This window comes from Scleropages formosus, chromosome 18 (genome assembly GCF_900964775.1).
Source record: "Scleropages formosus chromosome 18, fSclFor1.1, whole genome shotgun sequence".
NCBI lineage: Eukaryota > Metazoa > Chordata > Actinopteri > Osteoglossiformes > Osteoglossidae > Scleropages > Scleropages formosus.
In genome coordinates, this window is record NC_041823.1 from 20,892,121 (window position 1) to 20,914,732 (window position 22,612).

General features: G+C 49.1%; 2 protein-coding genes across 2 annotated transcripts in view; one reads left to right on the plus strand and one right to left on the minus strand.

Moving 5' to 3' along the window:
- The window catches only part of cblc (Cbl proto-oncogene C, E3 ubiquitin protein ligase), a 33,783-nt gene extending 19,457 nt beyond the window's left edge, over positions 1-14,326 (minus strand). The window contains exon 1 of the mRNA XM_018732246.2: positions 12,904-14,326. The gene's annotated coding sequence lies outside the window, so the exon portion shown is untranslated. The remainder of the gene's footprint in view (positions 1-12,903) is intronic.
- Positions 38-22,445, plus strand: bcl3 (BCL3 transcription coactivator). Its single transcript, XM_018732242.2, has 9 exons — positions 38-2,811; positions 4,484-4,631; positions 10,819-10,927; positions 16,383-16,584; positions 17,326-17,414; positions 18,308-18,385; positions 19,085-19,252; positions 20,069-20,189; positions 21,623-22,445. Exons 1-9 carry the CDS (start codon positions 2,280-2,282, stop codon positions 22,150-22,152), a joined length of 1,977 nt encoding a protein of 658 aa, XP_018587758.2. The 5' UTR covers positions 38-2,279; the 3' UTR covers positions 22,153-22,445.
- The last annotated feature ends 167 nt before the right edge of the window (positions 22,446-22,612 follow it).

Consider the following 22,612-nt stretch of genomic DNA (forward strand, 5'->3'; position numbering starts at 1 on the left):
TCACCCAGGTAACTAGAATCCCGGAGGGGGGGGGGGGGCTCAGGGTGGTGCATGGTAAATTGGATCTTTGTGAAGATGGCCTGTAGAAACCGAGAAAAGCTGGGGAGGGAGGTGTCGTATTACAACTTAGGAGTGGATGATGGGATATCGTCAATGACTGACTGCGTAGCGCAAGGTCTAAAGAAAATAATAATTATTTCTCAGGTTCTTTGTTCACAGAGTGACAATTTTATTTTGTAAGCAGAGCAATTTCACGAACTGATGATCACAGACCAGCAGTGTAAATTGAGCAATGCAAAAACGGGAGTATGGGCCTCCAAGGCCCTGATGAAGAGGAGAAGGGTCAAATAATAGTAAGTTGCTTACAAGAACAGAAAATAACGGTATGACTGTGTCTGAGCTGAGACTTCATTAAAATAGCCCAGTACTCATACTAACACACGCACATAGAAACCGGAGCGGTGACAGACAAATTTATCTTAGAAAGCAATGGTTACACAAACAGCAAATAACCAAATCACTTACTTTTGTGTTCTGCTTAAAAATAAGTGCTAATAATAATTTCTTACACTGTACACATGACATTCTGGTCCCCGCATTGCAATTACAGGCAGTGACCACGAGGTGCCACCATTGTGCATTCTGTGCACACCGGACTCCGTAAAGACGCGTCTCAAAGGCCGTAAGCGCAGTTAACCCATCTTACAGTAAATCATAGCTCTGCACAATGAATTATGAAAAATACAAGTCATATCAGAGCAAAAATGCCAGCCTTCCTGTCATTTTGAACAGGCATCTTAAACGAAAAGTGCTTCCCTGTTTCATGAATATTTACAAAACAAAAGATAAGCTCAAAACCTTCCAGTACTGCTACTCTCAAACTAGATCTTGAGGCTTTGGACATCGTTCTAGAGGTTTGCATGTGAAGTAAATAATACAGGCGTTGTAATAAATGTGACAGGCTGAAATATACACCAAGAGGCAGCACATAGGGTGCTTGTGAGACAGCCAGAGTCTCCGGCAGAGAAAATGAATCACGTCTCCACAATGGTATTATTCTAAGTCCATTTACGGACCAGACAGCGCTTGACCTCGCGTTCCCCACTTCCCTTTAACTTCCCCTCCCCTCCCCTCCCATCCCTTCCACCCCCCGCAGATCCAGTAAATGAGGGACGGTTGTGGGATATGGATGAAACACTGACTTCCACATAACAGCTCAGGGGAGATCCCCAAATTTCAGCAAACGATCTTCCAAATACGGATGATAAGATCTCGGGACAAAGACTTGTCCAACATAAGCGAGACAAAGTGGCAGACGTGTCGAAAGCAAAACTCAGTGGCTCAATTCTGTGCAGAGCACAGCTTCACAGGGCAGCTTTGCCACAGTGACAGTCTTGTCATAAAAATGCTCGAGAATATTATTTGTAATCCACGTATGACCCTCCGCTCCGGCCAGCGAGCGAAGTACAGGAGTACGATCTTAACATATATATATTGAACCCAGCATCTGCTGTTTAAATTTTAACCTGAAAGTCAACAGCGAGCGGCCGATAAACTGAGCGCTTGAGCAGTTACATCAGAGGGGAAGCCCCGGCATGACGACGAATTTATGTGAATGAGAGAGAGAGAGAGAGAGAGAGAGAGAGAGAGAGAGAGAGGAACATGTTACATTAGACAGTATCATACAGGGAAGGAGGACAGCGACTTGTCTCTCTTGTTGCGCGTATCGAAAGGATTGTTCGTAACTCTACGAAGTTCGCAGAACCAAGTGCAACTCGGATCAGTCCTTAAGAAGATACGGGGAGGGAGGCAACGCGACATTTCAGCAGAGTTTGGACACGCTTGAGAATCAGGAGCAAAGTTACTATTATTTTTTTATTATTCTAGCTTAGTTCTGCACAGTTTCGGCTGAGCCCTTACATACATGCAATGCTGCATGCGACTGTATTTCAGCTCTTCTTGATCGTGCGCGTTTAAGCAGCTCAGCGTGCGGGTTTCACTCTATGAACTGCGCTGCCATGACTGTCCAAAAGTGTTCTTTCCGTCGCCAGTGCAATGCCTGGATTTATTCGGGGAGATGTTTCCAGTGATGGATTTTGGGAGAGCTGATCGGTTAAAAAGGCAGTTTCTCCCTGCACGTCGTCGTCCCTCCAGCTCATCATTCATTGCACAGGCTGGCAATCGACTGATCTTTTCGAGTTAAATTGCCATTCTGGGATTATTCTTCTTGTTTTCATCGCACGTCATCTGAAGGAAGAGCCACTCGGGGAAACGCAGCGATGACAATGAACGGGTCACATCCTGCAGGAATGCCGCTCCCGCTGGACCTCCGGAGAAAAGGCAGCGGAGAAGATCACGAGCTGTCGCGCCCAGAGTCACCTGGCGACACCACCAGCAGTCACTTTCCCAGGGAAAAGCAGCAGGCGAGCAGAACAGCCGCGACATCGAAGAATCGTGGCTTCGATCATGAGAGCGCACCGGCTTTCGGTTCGAACGCAGTGGAGCACAGAACCCAAACCCAAAAAGCAGCCTCGACGGGGGAGCCGCACCTCGGGGAAGCGAGCAGCGCCAAGAAGCCCGTGTCGAGTCTTCCGCTCAGAAAACGTCCCTTTCCCACGGATCCAGAGACACGGCACCTGAGGCAGAGCTGCGCCTCACCTGCGGAGAAAAAACACTGCTCTCCCGAGCAGAACAAGTACAGTCCGGAGAGGAGGCTGAAAAAGCACTTTGCGGAACGGACGGAGGTCCCGCGGCGCCACGACAGGACGCCAGCGGAGGCCAGTCAGCGCTTACCTGACGTGCCAGCCTACAGTAAGTGCAGGTGACCCCGCGCGCCACCGCTGAGTGCGCGCGCACGCCTTAGTTTGCTCGGCTTGGCGGCGGTGCGGAGTGGGAAAGCTGGCGCGTTATGATCTACGGGCGAGGAGCTCGCGAGGACACCGACGCGTCTCACATTCATCATTGCCCCGCTCACATCCACCTGTAACGTGTAGCGTACACGTACGGTCTAGCAGCGACACGTCTGCGGCGCGCGCTCCCCCGGAGAAGTCACGGGGCGGCTGCGTTCTGCTTAAATGACGCGATCGTTTCAAACGACCTGAACGGGGTGCCGCTGGCGACCGAGGTGAGGCTCGAGTTTACCCTTTAAGGGGGCGAGGGTCTCGGCGAGGACGTGTGGCTGCGGCGCGATTGCGCAGTCGGGGTCAGTCCGGCCCTGGTTAGTCATTGTGACACATTGTGTAGCGGAGCCGCCGTGCGCGGCTCTTGCAACACGGTTCAGAGTGGTTAAGAACGGCCTTTTGGATTTCGCTGCTCTCCATTTGGGTTCCTGCAAAACGTTTATCATGAAAAACTGGCAAAGTGGCCGGGGGTTGTCGAAAGCCGTGCGATCCAGGGCTGCCTTAGATTTGTGGATCCCATCCCATGCCATGTGGTGCAAGACAGAACAGTATGGATGATGGTTGGGATTTTACCCCATCACCACCCATTTGATTTTCCCTCCTTGCTTGAGCTCTGTGTTCGGAGGTCAAGATGAGCTTTCCAACATACCAACTTTTTTTTTTCTTCCACACAAATCAAATGTGAGAGGTGGAAAAGTCCTAGGATAAAAGTGGACAATTGCACACTAATCTTGTTTGCTGTGTCATGCATTTCTATCTTTAGGTACATAACAGCAGCTGGACAAATGCAATACAGGGGGCCCTGCTATACCGCACCTATATACACACACACACACACACACACACACACACACACACACACACACACACACACACACACACACACACACACACACACACACACACACACACACACACACACACACACACACTGGTTGGGGCCTGCTGCCTGGTGGGTCTGGGGTTCGAGTCCTGCTTGGGGTGCCTTGTGGCAGACTCGTGTCATGTCCTGGGTGTGTTCCCCAGCCTGCACCCTGTGTTGCCCAGCTAGGCTTCAACTTGCCTTGAGATAAGTGACTGTAGACATTGTGTGTATGTGTATATATATATATATATGTAGTGAAATCTGCATCCTGCATTTCAGTGGGAAACATTGGAAAATATGGTTTATGTGGACCCAGCGCACCAAACCAAAACCTTGTTTTTACAGTGACACTGCATTTGTTTGCTTGTTCCCCTCAGTCCCCTCCGGGACCAGCGGATGAAAGCTGACTTATTATTATTTATCATCCAACCACTTAATCACTGAATCATCCTTATTCTTTGTCATTTTCCTGCTTTATTAATAAGTAAGTGAGTGCATTTGAGTACGTTTTTGGGACGCTGTACTGACAGTGCGGTAACACAGGGAGTCCAGCGGTGTAGAAATATGCGCAATGACTGTATATTTCCAGTGTACAGGTTATTACTTTGCTCCATCCTGCGGTCGCCTACAGTATCAAACTCCAGCTAAGGTGCGCAATCGCGTCTCTTCCGTACCCCTTTTCGTGACTCTCCACGCATGTTTGTCTGTCTTTTTGCAGTCGGCTGTGGGCACGCGCTCAACTCCTTCCACGGGCCCCCCGTGTTTGTGCCATTACTTCCCTTCGCCGTTCCTCTCCACCACATTGAGAGGGACCACCTGTCTCAGGAAGTTGCCCTGGCAACGCGGCAGGACGATGATGGCGACACGTGGGTTGATCTTGTTTTTTTTTTTTCCCTTTTTCCTTTCTCCATGTTAAAAATTAGCTGTGTGTTGATACGATGTTCTTTATCCACTGACCTAGTAGAGCAGGTCTACTTGAAGACAAACCCGAACAGCGTAGTCGCTGTCATCTGTAACTCTTTCGCATTTCGAAGTTTTGTTCGGAGCTGTGATTCACAAAAACTAATGACTAATCCCCACGTCCCACCCTCATTATGCATAATACTTGGGGCAGTTGGTATTGTAGTTGTTAGACTTGCTGCCTTGGGGACCCAAAGGTCGCAGGTTTGAATCTCACCTCAAAAAAAAAAGTGCTCTAGTGAAAGTTACGCAGCTGTATGAATGGGTGAAGAATTGTAAGTGGAAGAAAATTTAAGCTACATTAAGGAATGTAACTTCGATTTATGGGGACGTGCACAGATGTTGGGGTTTGAAACTTAGCTGCTCTGAAAGGCAGATTGGCAGAAATTTGTTTGTTATGGTCCAAATGATTCACCTTGTGAGACAGTTTCTGATGGATTGATGGGGGATTTCTCGACCGCATTCGTATTTGTTTCCCCATGACATTGTTTGTTGTTGTTTCACTTTCTTTGTTTGCTCTGCCTGTCGATTACATTTCTGATATATATATATATATTTTTAAATGTCGATGTTTCTGTAGGATCGTTTGCTGTGTGTATATGAAGAGGAATGTGTGATGAATCTGGTGTTTCACGGGCTTTGTTCCCACTTACACATGCTGAATTTACAGCTCCTGTTCTATGCCTGGGGGGCGCCGTGGCGCAGTGGGTTGGACCGGGTCCTGCTCTCCGGTGGGTCTGGGATTCAAATCCCGCTTGGGGTGCCTTGCAATGGACTGGCGTCCCGTCCTGGGTGTGTCCCCATCCCCTCCAGCCTTACGCCCTGTGTTGCTGGGCTAGGGTCTGGCTCCCCGCGACCCCGTATGGGACAAGCGGTTCAGATGGTGTGTGTGTGTGTGTGTGTGTGTGTGTGGGCGGTCACCCACAGTACGACGGTTGTGCCGCATGCATAGCCACCCTCCTCATAGCCCTCCACAAATGTACTCATACGGTCAAAAAGACCAGCCGGAATTGAACCGTTATTTTAATAGACCATCATGAAAAGGAAGATTGTGACATCTTTTGGTAGTTCTATACTTTATTAATTGCACAGCGCAACACTAAAAATGTACGACAACAGAAAATGGCCCAGAGAACTATTGGTCTTTTGCTGTAGAGCAAAGTGGGCAAGATATTCCATAACGGTCCATCAGAATAGCTCCACATCAGCTGCTTGAAAGCATAATTATACCACACATTTACACCAACCACACTAACAAGAGTACAAAGGGTGTAATAGTTACAGGCCTTGGATCAGTACGCTGTTTATTATACATCGCTGTGCCTAAAGTTGGGGGTGTGGTGGTGTAATGGGTTGTACCAGGTCCTGCTCGCCAGGGGGCCTGGGGTTCAAGTCCCGCTTGGGTTACCTTGTGATGGGCTGGCATCCCGCCCTGGGTGTGTCCCCTCCCCCTCCAGCCTTACGCCCTGTGTTGCCAGATTAGGCTCCGGCTCCCCGCGACCCCATATGGGACAAGCGGTTCAGACGATGTGCGCGTGCCTAAAGTTCTCTGGAAAATTCGTGAGGTGTTTATATCAACACCTAGAATTTGCTTTGCAAAATCATTCCTAGTCACAACCTGTCACCATACAGTCTTATCCTTCACCGTCTCGTGTTTTGTGAAGTTGTGGTTCACGTTTTGCGCCGAACACCAACCAATTCCAGTACGCGCTATACTGGCAACGGAGGATTCTGAGCCCTGATTAGTGCACCCTCGCCTATGTGTGACTTCATGCGTTTAAATTCTCCCTTCGCTGTCACGTATTATGTTCAGAGATGACTTTTAATGAAAGTAATGCAACCATAAAATGGTAAACGCGGCCTCCGGTTGCCAGTTGGGGTCGTGGCACGAAACGAGGTTACGGCACGCCAAGAACGTAAGAAGCAGAGCCTCTAATGTAGTGTCCGCCGCCCCCCACCCCTTCTCCTTCCTGTGTGTGTTTCTGTGTTTTTGCTCTTGCGTCAAAGGAGTGTTGGTGCTCTCACCCCGTCCTGTTCTCAGCGCCTCTGAGCCCCTCAGTTTCGGGAAAACCTGCGAGAAGGCGCAATCGGATGTGCGGCAGTGGTTTTCTCAGGTGCCTCTGTCTCTCTCTTTTGCTCTTTTCTTTTTTCTTTAGGCACCGTTTTAAATGAATGAGCTCATAAACCCAAACATCCGCTGCTCACTTCCTCCCTTACCGCTCTTTCTCTACCACCGCTGTCTATCTCGCTCTCCTTTGACCCGAGCCCTACAGAACACACACACACACACACACACACACACACAGAGGCAGTTTATCTCCCACTGTTGCTCCTCCATCCTCTCTCTGCTTCGATCCCGATGGTTCAAAGCACCCAGTCGAGCGAGCCTCTCGGTCACGCTCTCCGGCGTCATGAAGGGAAGGGGGCGGGGGGGCCAAGCACGCGCTGTGCGGGCGAGCGGGGCGCTGCGGTCGCTCTAGATGCACCCTGAGCTGAGTGCGGGGGCTGCCTGCCTTCTTTATGCACCACCTGCTTGCACCAGCGCCACGCCTTGGGCGAGACTCACGAGTATGTGGAGATAGCAGGAGTGCAGATGGGATGGACATGAGGTCTCATGGCCTAAGGGCTTAGCAGTAGCAGTGGAACTCATTTCTGGTAAGCTGACGTGTGGCCCTGATTACCGTAGTAAGGGCAGTGTTTACCTCATCTGCATACAGGGATTGAAAGCTTGCGAATAACCCACCCAGAATAACATGCATCTATGCCATCACTGCGGTGCTCTCGCACGGCCGCTCCCTCTCTTTCTCTAACCCCGTCGATGTCTACGCTTGGGTTCCTGCGTCAGCCAGCTGAGGTTATCTGGGGCTGCGGTTTGCCCCTCTTCCAGGAACAGGAGACTTAAGTTCAGTTTCATGCCGAGAGTCGGATAGAGCGAGAGAATGGCAGGTCTTTACTCGGAGTCCTATCAGATCGCATATTTCTGCGTGTCGCTCGGAGGTACGGCTGTGCTTTCCTTCAAGAAGCAGCGACATTAGACATTAGCCTTTCGGTGTGTTTGTGTTCCTGTTTTGGAATTGAAACTGAAGCGCTAACTGGCGCTGTAACAATATAAAGTATGTTAAGTGTGTTTATGTCGCTGTTTAGCACTGGAGTTTCAATTCCAATACAGGAACAGAAACATATTCGAAAACTAATTTCTAATGTCACTGTTTTTTGAAGAAAACATACACCTCACTTCTTTAAGTATGTTATGTAACGTAAATGTATATGTTTATACGCACACACACTGTCTGAAACCGCTTGTCCCGAGCAGGGTCGCGGTGAGCCGGAGCCTAACCCGGCAAGACAGGGCGCAAGGCTGGAGGGGGAGGGGACACACCCTGGAGGGGACGCCAGTCCATCAAAAGGCACCCCAAGTAGGACTCGAACCCCAGATCCACCGGAGAGCAGGACCGGGTCAAACCTACCGCACCACTGCAACCCCATTTATATATATGTATAATATATATGTGATTAGGAATCATTGATATTCAAGTAAAGTTTTATGCAGCTACTCGCCTGATGAACATTGGTTCATAAGAAACAAACTAACTTTACTGAAGGATCACACGTCTCTTTCTCCTAATGTAATACACACATTGCATTTTCTGTGAGATGTTCCTGGCTTCGGAGCAAAGCGTCTGCCAAATGAATGAACGTAAATATAAATGCTAAGTGCGTTAATTAAACCGCCCCTAAAGAAATGAGAAATTCACTGCAGGAGAAAGTACTAACCGAACACGGAAAACATTCGAAAAATTAATCGCTTGAACGAACCGCGTCCCCCGTGTTTCATTTCAAAGCCATTGTTCGTGTGTTTCGAGAACTTGGAATAATTTCAAAGGCCTCGGTTAAGGACGCTTATCCCAGTAGTGGAACAATGCCTGTAACGAACGCCCGTAACGAAATATTGATTGAACGTGAACGCCACTTTTCTCACAACGTGCGCTGTCCGTACGCTTTGTGTGACCTCACTTACAGTAAAGGCAGTTGGTGAGAAATGAATAGACGCAGGGAGCACTGGTTCTCCTTTCCAGCCTGGTTTCTTACTTCAGGGATTAGTATTGTGATTGCGTGACTGCAACCGGAGGGTCGTTCTATTTTTTTTTTCCCCTCCTCTTTTCGTCTAAGTCCGCATGTACCGTATCTTCCTCGCCGCTTCGTTTTTTTTAAAAAATTCTCTCTTTGTTGGGCAGCTGCTGGCACGGTAGCTCGAGCTGCTGCCTTTGGATCCAAAGGTTGCAGATTCAATCCCCACCTCTGGCTGTAGTGCCCTTTAGCAAGGTACTTACCCTAAACTGCTCCAGTAAAATTACCCAGCTGTATAAATGGGTAAACAGTTGTGACCTTAAGAGAACACAAGCGACGGCTAAATGAATAAATGTTGGGTGATTTGCTTCCACTCGAGCCGCCATCTGCCTCCCCTCTCTGGAGGGGGTCCCTTCTGACCATTCCGGGGCACGACAGGGTCACGGTAAACTTTCTGCCTCCGCTTATGGGCGTGTACCTTGTTTTTTCCCTCCGTTCGCTCGCTCCATCCCCTGTTGTTATTACAAGCATGCAAAAAAAAAAAATCACCTGTACAGCATGCAGCGCGGTGCGCGTAGCAAAGCATGCAAATTTTTAGCTCGGCTCAAATTTCAAATGCCGTCGCAGTTTAGAGGCTAGCTCTATGTTACGAGCAGGGTCTGCCCCACAGCGTATCATTATACTTCCCAAATTAAATGTTCGCGAATACTTACACATAGTGGTATTTAGTTACCGACACGGCTTCCCATAGTTAACTGTTTTACTAGCACGCTTGTCTTTCATTTCCAGAACGAGTTTCTCATTAAAAAGAAAGCGAAGAGCCGCGTTGAAAGAACCCAGAGAAAACCCCTGCAGAAGCTGTAATAATAACAATTATTATTCAAGAGAACCATGCCGTTGTTCCTGAACACAGGAAGTGACATCAAACAGGCCGCGCTGTTACTGGAAGCAGCTTCAGAAAAAAAAAAAAAAAAAAAAAAAAAGAAGAAGGTTTCTGAAGGGCCCCTCTTTTATCCCCTGTTCCTGCGAGAGTTCTGTGAAGAAGCTGTCAGATTAAACGATAATCATTTCCCTTTATTCTCGTGTGATTTTTTTTTTTTTTGCGTACATGGATAGTGCGGCCCAGCCTGAGTCATACTGGGTTTTGGGGCCATGGGTCAATGAGCCAATGAGCCAATGAGCCGTTAGGTCTTACGGACAAGCGGGGTGTCGGTGACCCGCAGCTGCGATCGGGGCGCGCGGGCCGTTTACCGCGTTACAGGCGTGTGACGCAAAATCTGTCACTTCGCAAAGGGATGTGGAGGAGAAACAAAGAGCCGGTGGCCACCTCTTAGACGATGCAAATAATTCCGAAAAGGTCAGCTAGGTGGAATTCCGTCGCGGTACCGATTGAATGATCTACGGCGTCGTTTCTCGGCCGATCTAATGACCTCCCGGCCTCTGCAGATCAGTACTGAAATTCAAAATTAGCGGCATTAAGTGCTGATGCCACCAATTACGCGTTTTAGTAATTATATACCGCGTGTGCTAAAAAACAATGAAATACTGCCGATTGTATATGTTCTGTGTTTTTCGGTAAGCACCTCTATAGTCTGTATGGTTCGGCGAGTCAGAGTTTACAAAAAAAAAAAAAAAAAAAAAAAGAATAAGATGCTGATTCCTAGAGCTGCACCTATGAGTTTGAAACACGCTACCGGTTTCGGACGCCGCGTTCGTCGAGCGGGGACGCGCACCTGTTCCGTTCCTTGAACCCTCCACCGCGTCACGCTGGGCCCCTGCCCAAATTTACGTGTCGGACACCGGTGTCACGTGTGGTTTCTGGGGAAAAGTCTGCGTTGTCGGTGCGGGGCGCCGTGCGAGGCCGAGGCGTAGCGTGTGTTGCATTGCAGGATCTTGTGCGACGCCACTGTGTAGGAGTGTGTGCTGCAGGTCTCTTTGTAATCCAGACATGTAAGAAAGCGTGTGTTGCATTGCGGGACCCCGTTCAACGCAGATGTGTTACGAATATGTGTGTTGCCGTGGCAGGGCTCTACACATTGCAGTGGTACAGGGCCTGGAGGAGGTGGTCCGCAGACTGATCTACGTCCTGACGCAGACTGGCAGGGATCTGGACATCTACAACAACCTCATGCAGGTGAGATGCAGCGCAGACGTGGATGTACGTGCGCATACGTAGACATCGTGCATGCTTGCGGGAGCCGCTGAGAGCTGCGGGAGCATCTGGAGAGCAAAGGTGCGTAAGGGCAGCTCGCGAGGGACGCTCTCCACGCTGCAGGCCACGAGGCAGTTGGGTTAGCATCGCACCCCATCACTGAGCCCACCAGCAATCCTTGCAGATTTGGTTTTGGTCTACAAGAGGTGACGGTAGGTAAAATTGTGCGTCCGCGACCTCTATGCATGCGCCATACGTTCATCCTGCTCTTAATCTGGGGAAGGGCAAACAGGTTCAGAATCCTCAAGGATCCCCTCGGAGTCAGCCTTTGAGTAGCACAGAAGGAAGTCCAGCTCTTCCTAGCATGTGTCACGGCTTCTGCTCCAACGCAGCTGACTTGCGCAACACTTCTCTCTTACCGGCACCAGGTCGCACCTGGCGGCCCCAAACCAGGGGAGAGTCCACCTGCGCTTCTCAGGAACCTACGTCCATGTTCGCTCGAGTTAGACGTGCCTGCGGAGAGCCCCGCATCCAGGCGACTTTCACGTTCCCCTTCTGCCTCTGAGCTACCGCATCCTCCCCAAGTCACGCTGCAGTCGCTTACCAACCGCTCCGCAAGCCTAACCAAAGCCCAGAAATCTCCCCGCTTGTTTTGATGAACCCAAGGCCGCTCGGTTACCAGAAGCAGCGTCTGTGCGTGCCTCATTGTTTTTTCATTGTGGAGGTTTCTGCCCGTGTGATATCCTGTCTTCAGCGATTTTGTAGCGCCGTGCTTTTTTTGGCAGAAAATAAAAATGAGCCACGGCACCGGCGCACCGTTTCAGAGCGGGCTTTTTGAGGGAATCGCAAAGAGCCTCGTGCAGCCCGGCTTAAAGTCGTGCCCGCTGGGATTTGGATGCTACCTCGTAAGCGCTTAGGTTGAGAAGGTCCCCTGGCGAGAGTTTTGGGTTGGGGATCTTGCAACCCTGGCGATGGCTCGTAGTGGTGGTAAAACACTTCGTGAAGTGTGAGCCTGACGTCACCGAGGGCTGTCGTGTGAAGCCCTGCTCTCGACTCCTGCTTTTACGGTCGCTGCCAACACTCTTAGTGTCCATGGGTGGGAGTTGCCTGCATTCTCAGATTATTCTTGAAACCTTGAAAGGAGTTACGGCGTTACCGATGCAAAATGCGCCTAGTAAGCGGAGGTTGAGCGGCAGACTCTCGTTCTGCTGGAAAAATGGGATATTTTATCGTGGCGTGTCAGTCAGTCATCTCAAAGTCTTGGGAGTCGGTTGTTTTCCTTTCCTTACTGGAACCGACAGCTGTCCCTGAACTCAAATGTTTATCCTAAGTAATGGAGTTGACGGGACACTCCCCTTTCAGCATCACTGGTTGCTTTATTTTAAACACTAATCACTGCGTTGTGGTCGTTAGCAATGTTGCTCTACTGTTTTCTTACACTTCTAATTCTTTATATTATACTGTTATTATATAGTACGTGAAATTATTATTCACAGTTTATATTATACTTTGTGAACGTTAATTCCGAGCACGCAGAAAATTGCAGGAAAATGGTGCACCGTCACAGAGCATCGTGTTGAACATGAGTGCGGTGCAGAAGTGTGTGTGTGTGTGTGTGTGTGTGTGTGTGAGAGTGTGTGTGTGTGTGTGTGTGTGTGTGTGTGCGCGCGCGCATGATGCCTGTGTGTCTTTCCCTGGCAGGTCTTTAACGTATGTTCACTGTGAGCTGTTACAGTGCATGCACTTCAGGATCCTCATTCCGAGAAGTCACATGATAGCCCCCCCTCTTCTACTGGGCCGTTTCCCAGCATGCTTTGCACTGAGGTTCAGAGGGTAGAATCAGGGACTTTCCCTACAGCTGCTTTAACAGTGCGCGCTCTCTCTCGTTCTCTCACACGCAGACGCGCGCAAACGTGCACGCACGCACACACACACACACACACTTGCTTTCTTCTTACCTCTGCTGCTCTGATAGTTATCAGTGCTTTATTGCTTCCTCACGTTTGCTGCATTCTTATTTTTTCTTTACCGAAGGCTTGGCAGTGTGGTTTAGTCCAAGCCTTTACTGTGTCAGCTGTCACAGTGCCTCATCGAAAACAGTTCGAACCTTTTATCTGCAAATAAAAAACAAAAACCAAGAAAACTTTTTTAATGTCTTTGGAGAAAAATTGCCTTTTTTTAAATTTCACCTTCCTTCTTCCTCCTTTTTTCCCCCTGTGGCTCTTCTCGTAACTTCGCTCGTCCTCCCTTTCCGTTGCGTCTTTGAAGCTGCGGCTCCATTCTTTGTCCGTGTCTCCGCGTCGCTGTTTTCTGTTCGCTCACTGCAGTGGAATGTAAATGTTAAGACACCGTGGAGGGGAGAGCGTCGGGGTTTTCCCTCCGCAATCCCATTTTCCCCCGGAGCGCTTCCCGCGTGGTGTCCCCCCCAGAGCTCCTCTCACTCCTACCCTCTGCTCCTTCCTGGTTCATCCACGGTCTTTCCCTCCCCCCTTCTTTGCCATTCATGAGCAAGAATTTTTAAGCATTTGCCTCGGTCACCATGGAGTAAACGACAGGAATCTCACACGAACGCCAAATTCGTTCCATCTTCAGATCCGCGGACCTCGGAAAATTACAATTAACCCTGAACCCTTCTTGAATTTGACTTGTGTTCCCTTTTTCGGTGCCGTACGCGAGTGGCGCGGAAGCGTTCTGCTTTTAGCCACAGTTGCAGAGTTGTGAAACGGTATTCCGCGCTGCGTTGTTGACGGAGATCGGTTCGATTTATTGTGGCGTGCTTGAGCCGAAATACGGTAGCGCACCTTGGCAGGATTTGAGAGTTCTAGGAACGTGCCGTTAAAAACCACCCCCATGCGAGTTGAGTCTTTGGCGCGGCAATTATCGGCGCTTTCTGGACGTAAAGGGCCCCGCGTTATCAGGCGCGCTGGCATTTTTGACTGCGTGTGCCAGTATGTGTGAGTAAAAGTGAGTCAGAGCGGATTCAGGGAAATAGGAGCGTTAATTTCACAGGAAGGGAGGGCCGCTGGTGTTGTGACACCAGAGGAATTTTAGCAAATTTTCCTCCCTTCCTCTCGCTCGTTTCCCCCTGTTGGGCCTTACTGGCAGGGTGGCCCTCCCTCACACCAGCCTCACCTCAGGCAAGCACCTTCACCTGAGGTCCCGTCGGGGAGACCAAAGAGCCGCCTGTGTCGAAATCCATGACGAAAAGACATACGTCACCCTTCCTTGTTCCTTTCCACTCTTCTTTACTCCCCCAACTTCTTCTTTCTTTCTGATTGGCTCCTTTGCATCCTCCCAACTGTGTCTACATGGTACAACGTAAAGCTCGGAGGTTCTCCGTTCTGGGTCCGTTGTGGTGGAACGACCTTTCCTTGTCACTCAGAACTGCGGAAACTCTGTCTACATTCAAGAAGGGTCTGAAAACTCACCTTTTCCAGATCCGCTTCGCCCAAGATCTCTCCAGCTCATGTACGGTGTAAATGTTCATGCACCATAACTCCATAAGCATCCCCAGATACAACCCTTATTCGTCCACTACTTTGGCATTGTTTTTGCTTATTTGTGTATCTTATAATATTATAAAAAAATTTAAAAAAATTGGTGTGGGTATCGGGATTTGTCTATCCTGTGTCTTATACACCTACTCGAACGATGAACCTCGGTGCAGCAAGTGGTAGGCAACAAACTAGGTTTGCTTGAGACTTTCATGTCTGCAGCTATGTCTCCTTCTCTCAATGTAATGCATAAATTGTACTTTTTGCTGAGATGTACGTCACTTTGGACAAAAGCGTCTGCTAAATGAATAAATGTAAATGTACATAGGACCTGCTTGGTGGGGAGCCGGCTGATGTAGTCCTTCCAGAAACATGAACCTTATGAACAACGTGCTCAACTGAGAGGTCAGACGGTGACATAATTGACACAGATTACGTGTTTAAAGGCTTATTCAAGCAGCCGACTTCATCTATATGTGACCAGGACGTTTTTTTCTAATTCACTTTGTCGGCGGTGAAACTGCTTTTATTCTGATTTGATTTGGATTCGTATGTGATTTTTTTATGCCGGGGCTGTTTGGGACCAGCTGCACAGGTATGGATCAGGTGCTGGGCCTGGCAGGTGCATGCCAGGGTAAGCAGCAGTTAGCACGGCTGCGGGTTCGTTGGAATCGGGCTGCCCAGAATTCTTTATCTGTGGAAGAGGTTCCAAGGAACCCGGCACTGTTATTGGAAAGCCAGAACATGATGGAATTTAAAACAATATGCAAATTTGCACGGTGACTCGAAAACGTAAATGTGCAAAAAGAAATGGGTTTGACGAGGTTGTTTGATAATGTAAAGCACTGCTTGCATTGACTTATTGATATTGATTCGGGTATGGACAGGTCTGAAATGAGGGAAATGTTGTTTGCATAAGCTCCAAATGATTACCTGGATAACCTTTACACCTCCACAATGATTTAAGGAGCGGACTGTCAGCACGTCCTGATCACCGCAGGTTTCCATTTCCAGTGCAAGCAAGGGAACACAGCTTTCGCATGGCTCACTCTAGGTAGATACAAGAGCGCAGGCTAATTAAGAATAGAATTTCTACAATGAATGAATTATTTATATTATATTATTTATATTATGGGGGGATGCGGTGGCGCAGTGGGTTGGACCGGGTCCTGCTCTCTGGTGGGTCTAGGGTTCGAGTCCCACTTGGGGTGCCTTGCGACAGACTGGCGTCCTGTCCTGGGTGTATCCCCTCCCCCTCCGGCCTTACACCCTGTGTTACCGGGTAGGCTCCAGTTCCCCGCGACCCCGTATGGGACAAGCGGTTCAGAAAATGTGTGTGTGTGTGTGTATTTATATTATAATGGGGAGGCGTGGGGGTGCGGCAGTGCAGCAGCGCAGCGGGTTTGGCCTGTGCCTGCTTGCTGGTGGGTCTGGGGTTCGAGTCCTGCTTGGGGTGCCCTGTGATGGACTGGTGTCCTGTTCTAGGTGTGTCCCCTCCGGCCTTGTGCCCTGTGTTGCTGGGTTCGGCTCTGGCTCGCCACAGGTGGCTTCAGTCAGTGTGTGTATTATAACAAAGTCAGCCTCCAGGCTGCTTTCTTTGTGGATTTGGATTGTTCGTGGTGCAGCGATAAGTCTTCCCGCCTCTTGGTTTGAGATATGGAATGTGACTACACTGGCCGTGGCAACTCTGAATTCCACTAGGCTGACATGGCATGTTGTGTAGGACCTGCCATCATGCCTGGTTTTTCTACACCTGTGTTGTCTGGTATCACTGGGGCATCCACCCCCTCATCAGAATGATGGTGTACAGCAGGAAGCTCCTGTGCAAGGGCTAACACTGTCCGGATTCCGTCTGCTCGAGTGTACATTGCTGTGAGCCATCATTTACCAATTCCTGTTTCTCTTTGTCTCTCCCTCTGCTCCTCCCACCGGCTTGATGCCAGACGCCTCTACACCTGGCGGTAATCACCCATCAGGCGAACCTGGTGCAGGCGCTGCTCAACGCGGGGGCAGATCCTGGAACACTGGACCGCAATGGGCAGACGGCGGCCCACCTGTGCTGTGAGCACGGCCTCAGGTCCTGTTTGGCGCTGATCCTGAAGTATTCTGAATGCCAGTCCTGCCTGAAGGTCAGGAACTACGAAGGTGAGCCCTGCAGAGTGACCTCAGCCCTCACTGCCCCAGGCACCCAGTTCTGCAATTTCTGATCATTGCTTCCTTATTTAGCCATACAGCTGGCACCTGCGAGGTGCTTCTTCTGCGAGTTCATTTACGCGGAGACGTAAACAAGCGCTGATTGCGTTGATCTGATGCTGACGTCTCTTTGGATGCCAGTGAAGCTTGGCCGATGCATTTCTTTTTCTTTTTTTTTTTTTGCATCTTGAGACCTCATGTCGGGAGGCGCCCTCGTACCCGTTTGCTGTCAAAAATGCAGAGACACACATGCTCGGCTATGGCGCAGCTGAGCAGCAGAAGCACATGGTGATGAACAGACCGTTGAGTGCCTGCTGCATGTCTCGCCTAGAAAGAATGAAGCTGCTTCACCCCCCTCGCCGAGCTGTCAAGTTCGGTTGAGAAAGTGATGAGCCCTGGCAGATAACAAACTTTCCCTCTGCCCGACGCAAAAAGCCCCTAGAAATACTGAAAGCACAAGCTGACGCTCTTCCTGCCATCCTTGCACCTGCTGGGGCTCGGCCCAGCTGTGTGTGTACGTTTCACCCCGTACAGACACAACTGTGCATACGTGTGCATGTGCAAGATGTTGGCCGCCACATTTCTTGCGATTTCTCATGATCCATGCTCCATACGCAGCAACCGAATACGAGATTGTAAAATGTGAGCTGGGGGACTTCCTTCAGTTGAAACCTTCCGTCTGTCTGCCTCCAGGCTTGACCCCACTGCACCTCGCCGTCCAAAAAGGGGACAAGGAGCTCGTTCGCCTTCTCCTGGACAGCGGCGCCGACATTGATGCCGTGGTTGGTTCCTTCGCTTTAATTCTCCCATCGTTTGATCTCATTGGAGCTCCTTATTTCCTGTTATTCTATTAAAGCTTTTATTTTACTTTTAACGCCGCTCAGCATTTTTTTTGCTGTTTTTCAGATGTTACTATCCCAATTTTCTCTTTATGCCTCATAAAACAATACAGTTGTCATAGTCATGTACTCTGTGATGCTCTCCTGAGTCACAGGGCCCTGAGGTCAATTACCAATCTGCTTTCTTCATTCTGGCTGTCTGAGTTATCTTCGTATCTACTGCCAAAATTAGGAAACTGGGTATTGGAGCACCGGAAGCTAAAAATTGTACAGTGTCTGGGACGTTTCTTGAGTCACAGGCTGTCCCTCGCTGTCCTCATCCACATTTGAAATATAAGTGTCCTCTATGATTGACTATTCGAGGGGCGATCAGAATGCAGAGGTGATCTGTTTCTGAAATTTGATCTGCAACTTGTTATTCATTGTGACACTTTTAGTAGAGTTTCATCTCACTCAGAATAGCTGGTAGTGTAATACTTAGAGCTGCTGCCTTTGGACCTGAAGGTTGGGGGTTTGATTCCCAGTTGTAGTACCCTTGAGCAAGGTACTTATCCTAAAAATTGCTTCAGTAACATCACCCAGCTGTATAAATGGGCAAATTATTATAAATCTCTTCAGGGAAAAGCATCAGTGAGACGGATAACTGAACAGCTGACTCTTTTTTTTAAAGTTAGGATGCATGTATGTCAAACGCCTGGTGTGAGAAAAGTGGCGAACCTCTTGATTCGGTATCAGGAAAAGGACGAAATATGGGCTCACTTGGAGAGGGATGTGTTCTGAACAGCTTGATAATAATTGCAACTGTAACAGTTACAAATATGTCATTATGAACATAGGATTTCAAGAGTGGGCGCAGCCCTCTGATTCACGCTGTGGAGAACAACAACATGGAGATGATCAGCATGCTCATTGAGGTAGGTGCTCCACACGGTGCAATGCCCTGTGAGTCTTTTTTCTTGCTTTTGGTCATGTGTCTGTCTTTTCGAAGACATGTAATGGCCATTGGGACATGTGACTCAGCACATCTGTCAAGTCAGTGCCTCCACACTCTTCTCTTTACCATTGCAGTCTTTTTCAGTGTGCTCCCCCACCCCACGCAAACCCCCACTGGCTGTTTCACTAAGAGTCACTGATGTGCCTCTGCTGGAAGGCCACGTGGCTCAGGTCTCAGTGACCCCTCTGACAGCCCCTTGTTCATACATACTGTGCTTTTCACCTCGGAGCTGTGGGTGTCATCAGCTCTTCAGTGTTACTCAATCTTACCATCATCTTACTGACTTCTTTACCTTAGCCTCTTGCTTGAAAGGTGTATCGTTACTATTCATCGCTACTATTTGTGATAGATGGGGGCACGGTGGCACAGCGGGTTTAAGTCAGGGCCTGCTCCCTCTTGAGTCTGGGGTTCAAGTCCTGCTTAGGGTGCTTTGCAGTGGACTGGTATCCCATCCTACGTGTGTCCCCGCCCCCTCCAGCCTTGTGCCCTGTGCTGCCGGGTTAGGCCCCGGCCCACCCCGACCCCAATAGGGACAAGTGGTTTAAGAGTGTCTGTTACACCTCGGCCAAAGTGAGCGTGTGTGAAGCTGTGAACACATCCTTGTCTCGGCCCTTTGCAGAGCGGCGTCAACGTGAACGCGCAGTCCTACAGCGGGAACACGGCGCTGCACAGCGCCTGCGGTCGGGGGCAGGTGGAGGCCGTCCGTGTGCTGCTGAGGAACGGCGCCGACAGCAGCCTCAAGAACTACCACAACGACACCCCTCTGATGGTGGCCAAAAACAAGAAGGTGAGGAGCAGGTGGCCGCTTGCAGGAAAAGGGGAAAAATTTTTGTTCTTTCCAACTTTTTATGAACTATTTGTGAATACTTCCCTCTAGCGGCGATGTTGTGAATTGCTTATTCCACTTATTACACTACAGGGCTGCAGCATCTTTTGGACATTTGACTAGAGCAGTTTCAGATTTCATCCCACCCCCCTCTTCCAACAAAAAATGTAAAAAGAAATGCAAAATGAACTGCTAAAGATGGGGGTACAGCGGCACAGCGGGTTTGGCCTGTGTCTGCTCTCTGGTGGGTCTTGGGTTCGAGTCCCGCTTGGGGTGCCTTGCTGCGGACTGGCGTCCCATCCTGGGTGTGTCCCGTCCCCCTCCAGCCCCACGCACTGCACTGCCGGACCAGGCTCCTGCTTGGGACAAGCGGTTTCAGTCAATGTGCATCAATTTCCAAACATGAAGAACACACTTATTGATCAAGCAAGTGATCATATATCACCCCTCTCCTTGATGGCCCATGATGCTCCTCCACACCCCCTGAGCATATCACCATCATATTGCCACGACTTGTGCGTGGGATGTCCAGATGGGATGTCGCAGCAGTATTATTCATTTATTTATTTTTTTAATGTTTTATTTTGATTTATTTAATCTTTATTTTTAATTCCCAATTTCACCTTTTTAATAGAATTGTTTAAAAAAAGAACCATCACTGTTGTCCCCCTCCTTTGCGGCTTCTCACATAGTAAATGCAACAAGCTCGGGTGCAAAGTTTCCTAATGGAATGTGTAAATCAGCTATGATTTTAAAACAGCTTTTGTTTCTATCCAGGTGACTGATGTGTTGCGCGGGAAAGGATCACGCAGCCAGAACCCCAAGTTGGTGGAACCTACTTCCGATTCCCTTTCACCTCAGAGGTGCACGCCGCAGTCACGACAGCACAGCATTGACGGTGAGGAAGATGGGTTGCGTTGGTGGCATTCAGGTTCCGCTGTTCAGTCATTGTTGTGGAAACTTCCAGCGCATGCTGGCCTTTCGCTCTAGTTGAGCTGTTAGCTAAGATGTCTTCACTGAGCTCTTCGTTGATTAACTTGCACAGCTAAAATCAGGATGAACTACACCCTGAGTTTAAAACTAGTTGTAAAATCAACTTAAAATTGGTGTTGAGAAATACCTGTCATAGCACAGGTGCCTGGAAGCTGTTTTCTTCAAGAATAGCCACAGTGGCACAGTGAGTAGCGCTGCTCTCTCGTAGCACCTGGGTGGTGCGAGAGGATGTAGGTTTGATCGCCACTCAGTCTGTGTGGGTTTTCTCCGGGTGCTCTGGTTTCCTCCCACACTCCAAAGACATGCTGTTCATGTTCACCCCTAGTGTGTGAGTGACACAAAGAGAGTGTGTTCCACTGATGTATGGATGAGTGACCCAGTGTAAGTAGTGTAAATCACCTTGGTGAATAAGGTGTGTGGGCTGAAAACACTACATAGAGTTCATTGGAAGTTGCTTTGGAGAAAAGTGTCTGTTAAGTGAATAAATGTAGATGTAATGAATATTTCAAAACAAATTATGTCATTGGAGCCTAAGAATTATGGCTTACCTGTTTAGCACAATGACTAATATTAGGCTTATTTTTACATTCATTCATGCATTTATGCACTCTATGTAGTGTTATCAGCCCACACACCTTATTCACCACAGTGACTTACACTGGGTCTCTCATCCATACATCAGTGGAACACATTCTCTCTCTCACACACCATGGGTGAACCTGAACAGCATGCCTTTGAAGTGTGGGAGGAAACCAGAGCACCCAGAGGAAACCCACACAGACACAGGGAGAACGTGCAAACTCCACACAGACTGAGCAGGGATTGAACCCAGGTTCTCCCACACCACCCAGGTGCTGTAACACAACAGCGCTACTCATTGTGCCACCGTGCCATTACATTTAACATGATAAAAAAAAAACCATTTCTTTTGTGATTATGGGTATTCTGTTACCGACACATAATCGTACATGTACTATCACTAGAGACCGCTGGTAGCGTAGCAGTTAGAGCTGCTGCCCTAAAAGTTTCAAGTTTGATTCTCACCTTGAGCAAGGTACTTACCCTAAATTGCTCCAGTAAAATTACCCAGCTGTGTATCAATCAGTGTATGCTGCTGTGGAGAAAAACCTCACATAAATGTAATATAAGATCAGTTTGACACGGTTTAGATTTCACTCTGTGTTCAGACAGTACCGCAGTAGATCAATGCGCTTATTTAAAAGCTGAGTTCAAAAACCAGGATACGCAGGATTTCTCCAGATCCAGGACATGGATATTGCATGAGAAAAGAAAAATCACTCATATCAACCACATCATTTTCAAATATGTCTCTCCTAGGAACCCCAATTCAGTCTCCGAGCCACAGCGTCTGCCCCTCCCCTTTGGCCACACACGCACACACGACCCAGCCTCTTCGTCAGAGTCCCTCCCATTCTCCAAAGGCTCCTCTCACACACAGCCCTACCTGCCAGCCACTGGAACATCTCCCGAGGAGTGAATCCGCAACAGCGACACAAGAAAACAAGCAGCAAGAGCAGCAGCTGCAGATGAAGCACATGCAGCCCACCATGTTAGTGGACTGCGGTATGGGGCAGAGGATGCCCATCCAGTTCCTGCCATTTATGTGCACGGACTTACAGCCTTCCGTTGCGAATGGTCACGGATATCCTCCTTACCACATGCAGACTTTGTACTCGGACCCACCGTGCATCATTCTGACGCAGAGCCTGCCTCAAGCAGTTAACCATAGTAGACATTCCAGGCCGTGTTACGTTCCGGGCCATTCGCGGCCCTCGAGCCGGAGCAGTGACCAGTCAGAGTCGGGGTCCACCGTGAGCGTCAGCAGCATGGGCAAAGATGAAAGCTGACGAGCGATCTGCAGTCTCTTACCTCCTTTACTTGACTTAGCTGCCTTTAAGTTACCCCAAGGGTTCAGGCGTTGAGCTTTAATGCTGTGCTGTTACAGTGTGGAGACTATACCAGATAGATGTCGCCCCATTTTCTAATTACAGCTCAAAATAACTATTATTGAAGTATTAATATTCATACTAGTATGATGAGATTGCAAAAAGAATGCGGTTTATTTATCGCTCCACATTTAATTTGTCACTACCTTGTGATGGACTGGCGTCCCGTCCAGGGTGTGCCCCCCCCCCCCATTCAGCCTTGCGCCCAATGTCTCCGGGATAGGTTTCGGCTCGCCACGACCCCGCTCAAGACAAGCGGTTATTGAAATTGGTCGCTTGGTTGGCTTCCGGGATAGGCTCCGGTTCACTGTGACCCTGCTCGGGACAGGAGGTTATTCACATTTTAACATGGTCACATTTA

Bases quoted from the DNA above. Each gene is read 5' to 3' on its own strand.
- bcl3 (XM_018732242.2), top strand. From the start codon at position 2,280: ATGACAATGAACGGGTCACATCCTGCAGGAATGCCGCTCCCGCTGGAC. The intron at 18,386-19,084 runs GTAGGTGCTCCA...GGCCCTTTGCAG, and splicing joins TGATCAGCATGCTCATTGAG to AGCGGCGTCAACGTGAACGC. The intron at 20,190-21,622 runs GTGAGGAAGATG...TGTCTCTCCTAG, and splicing joins ACGACAGCACAGCATTGACG to GAACCCCAATTCAGTCTCCG.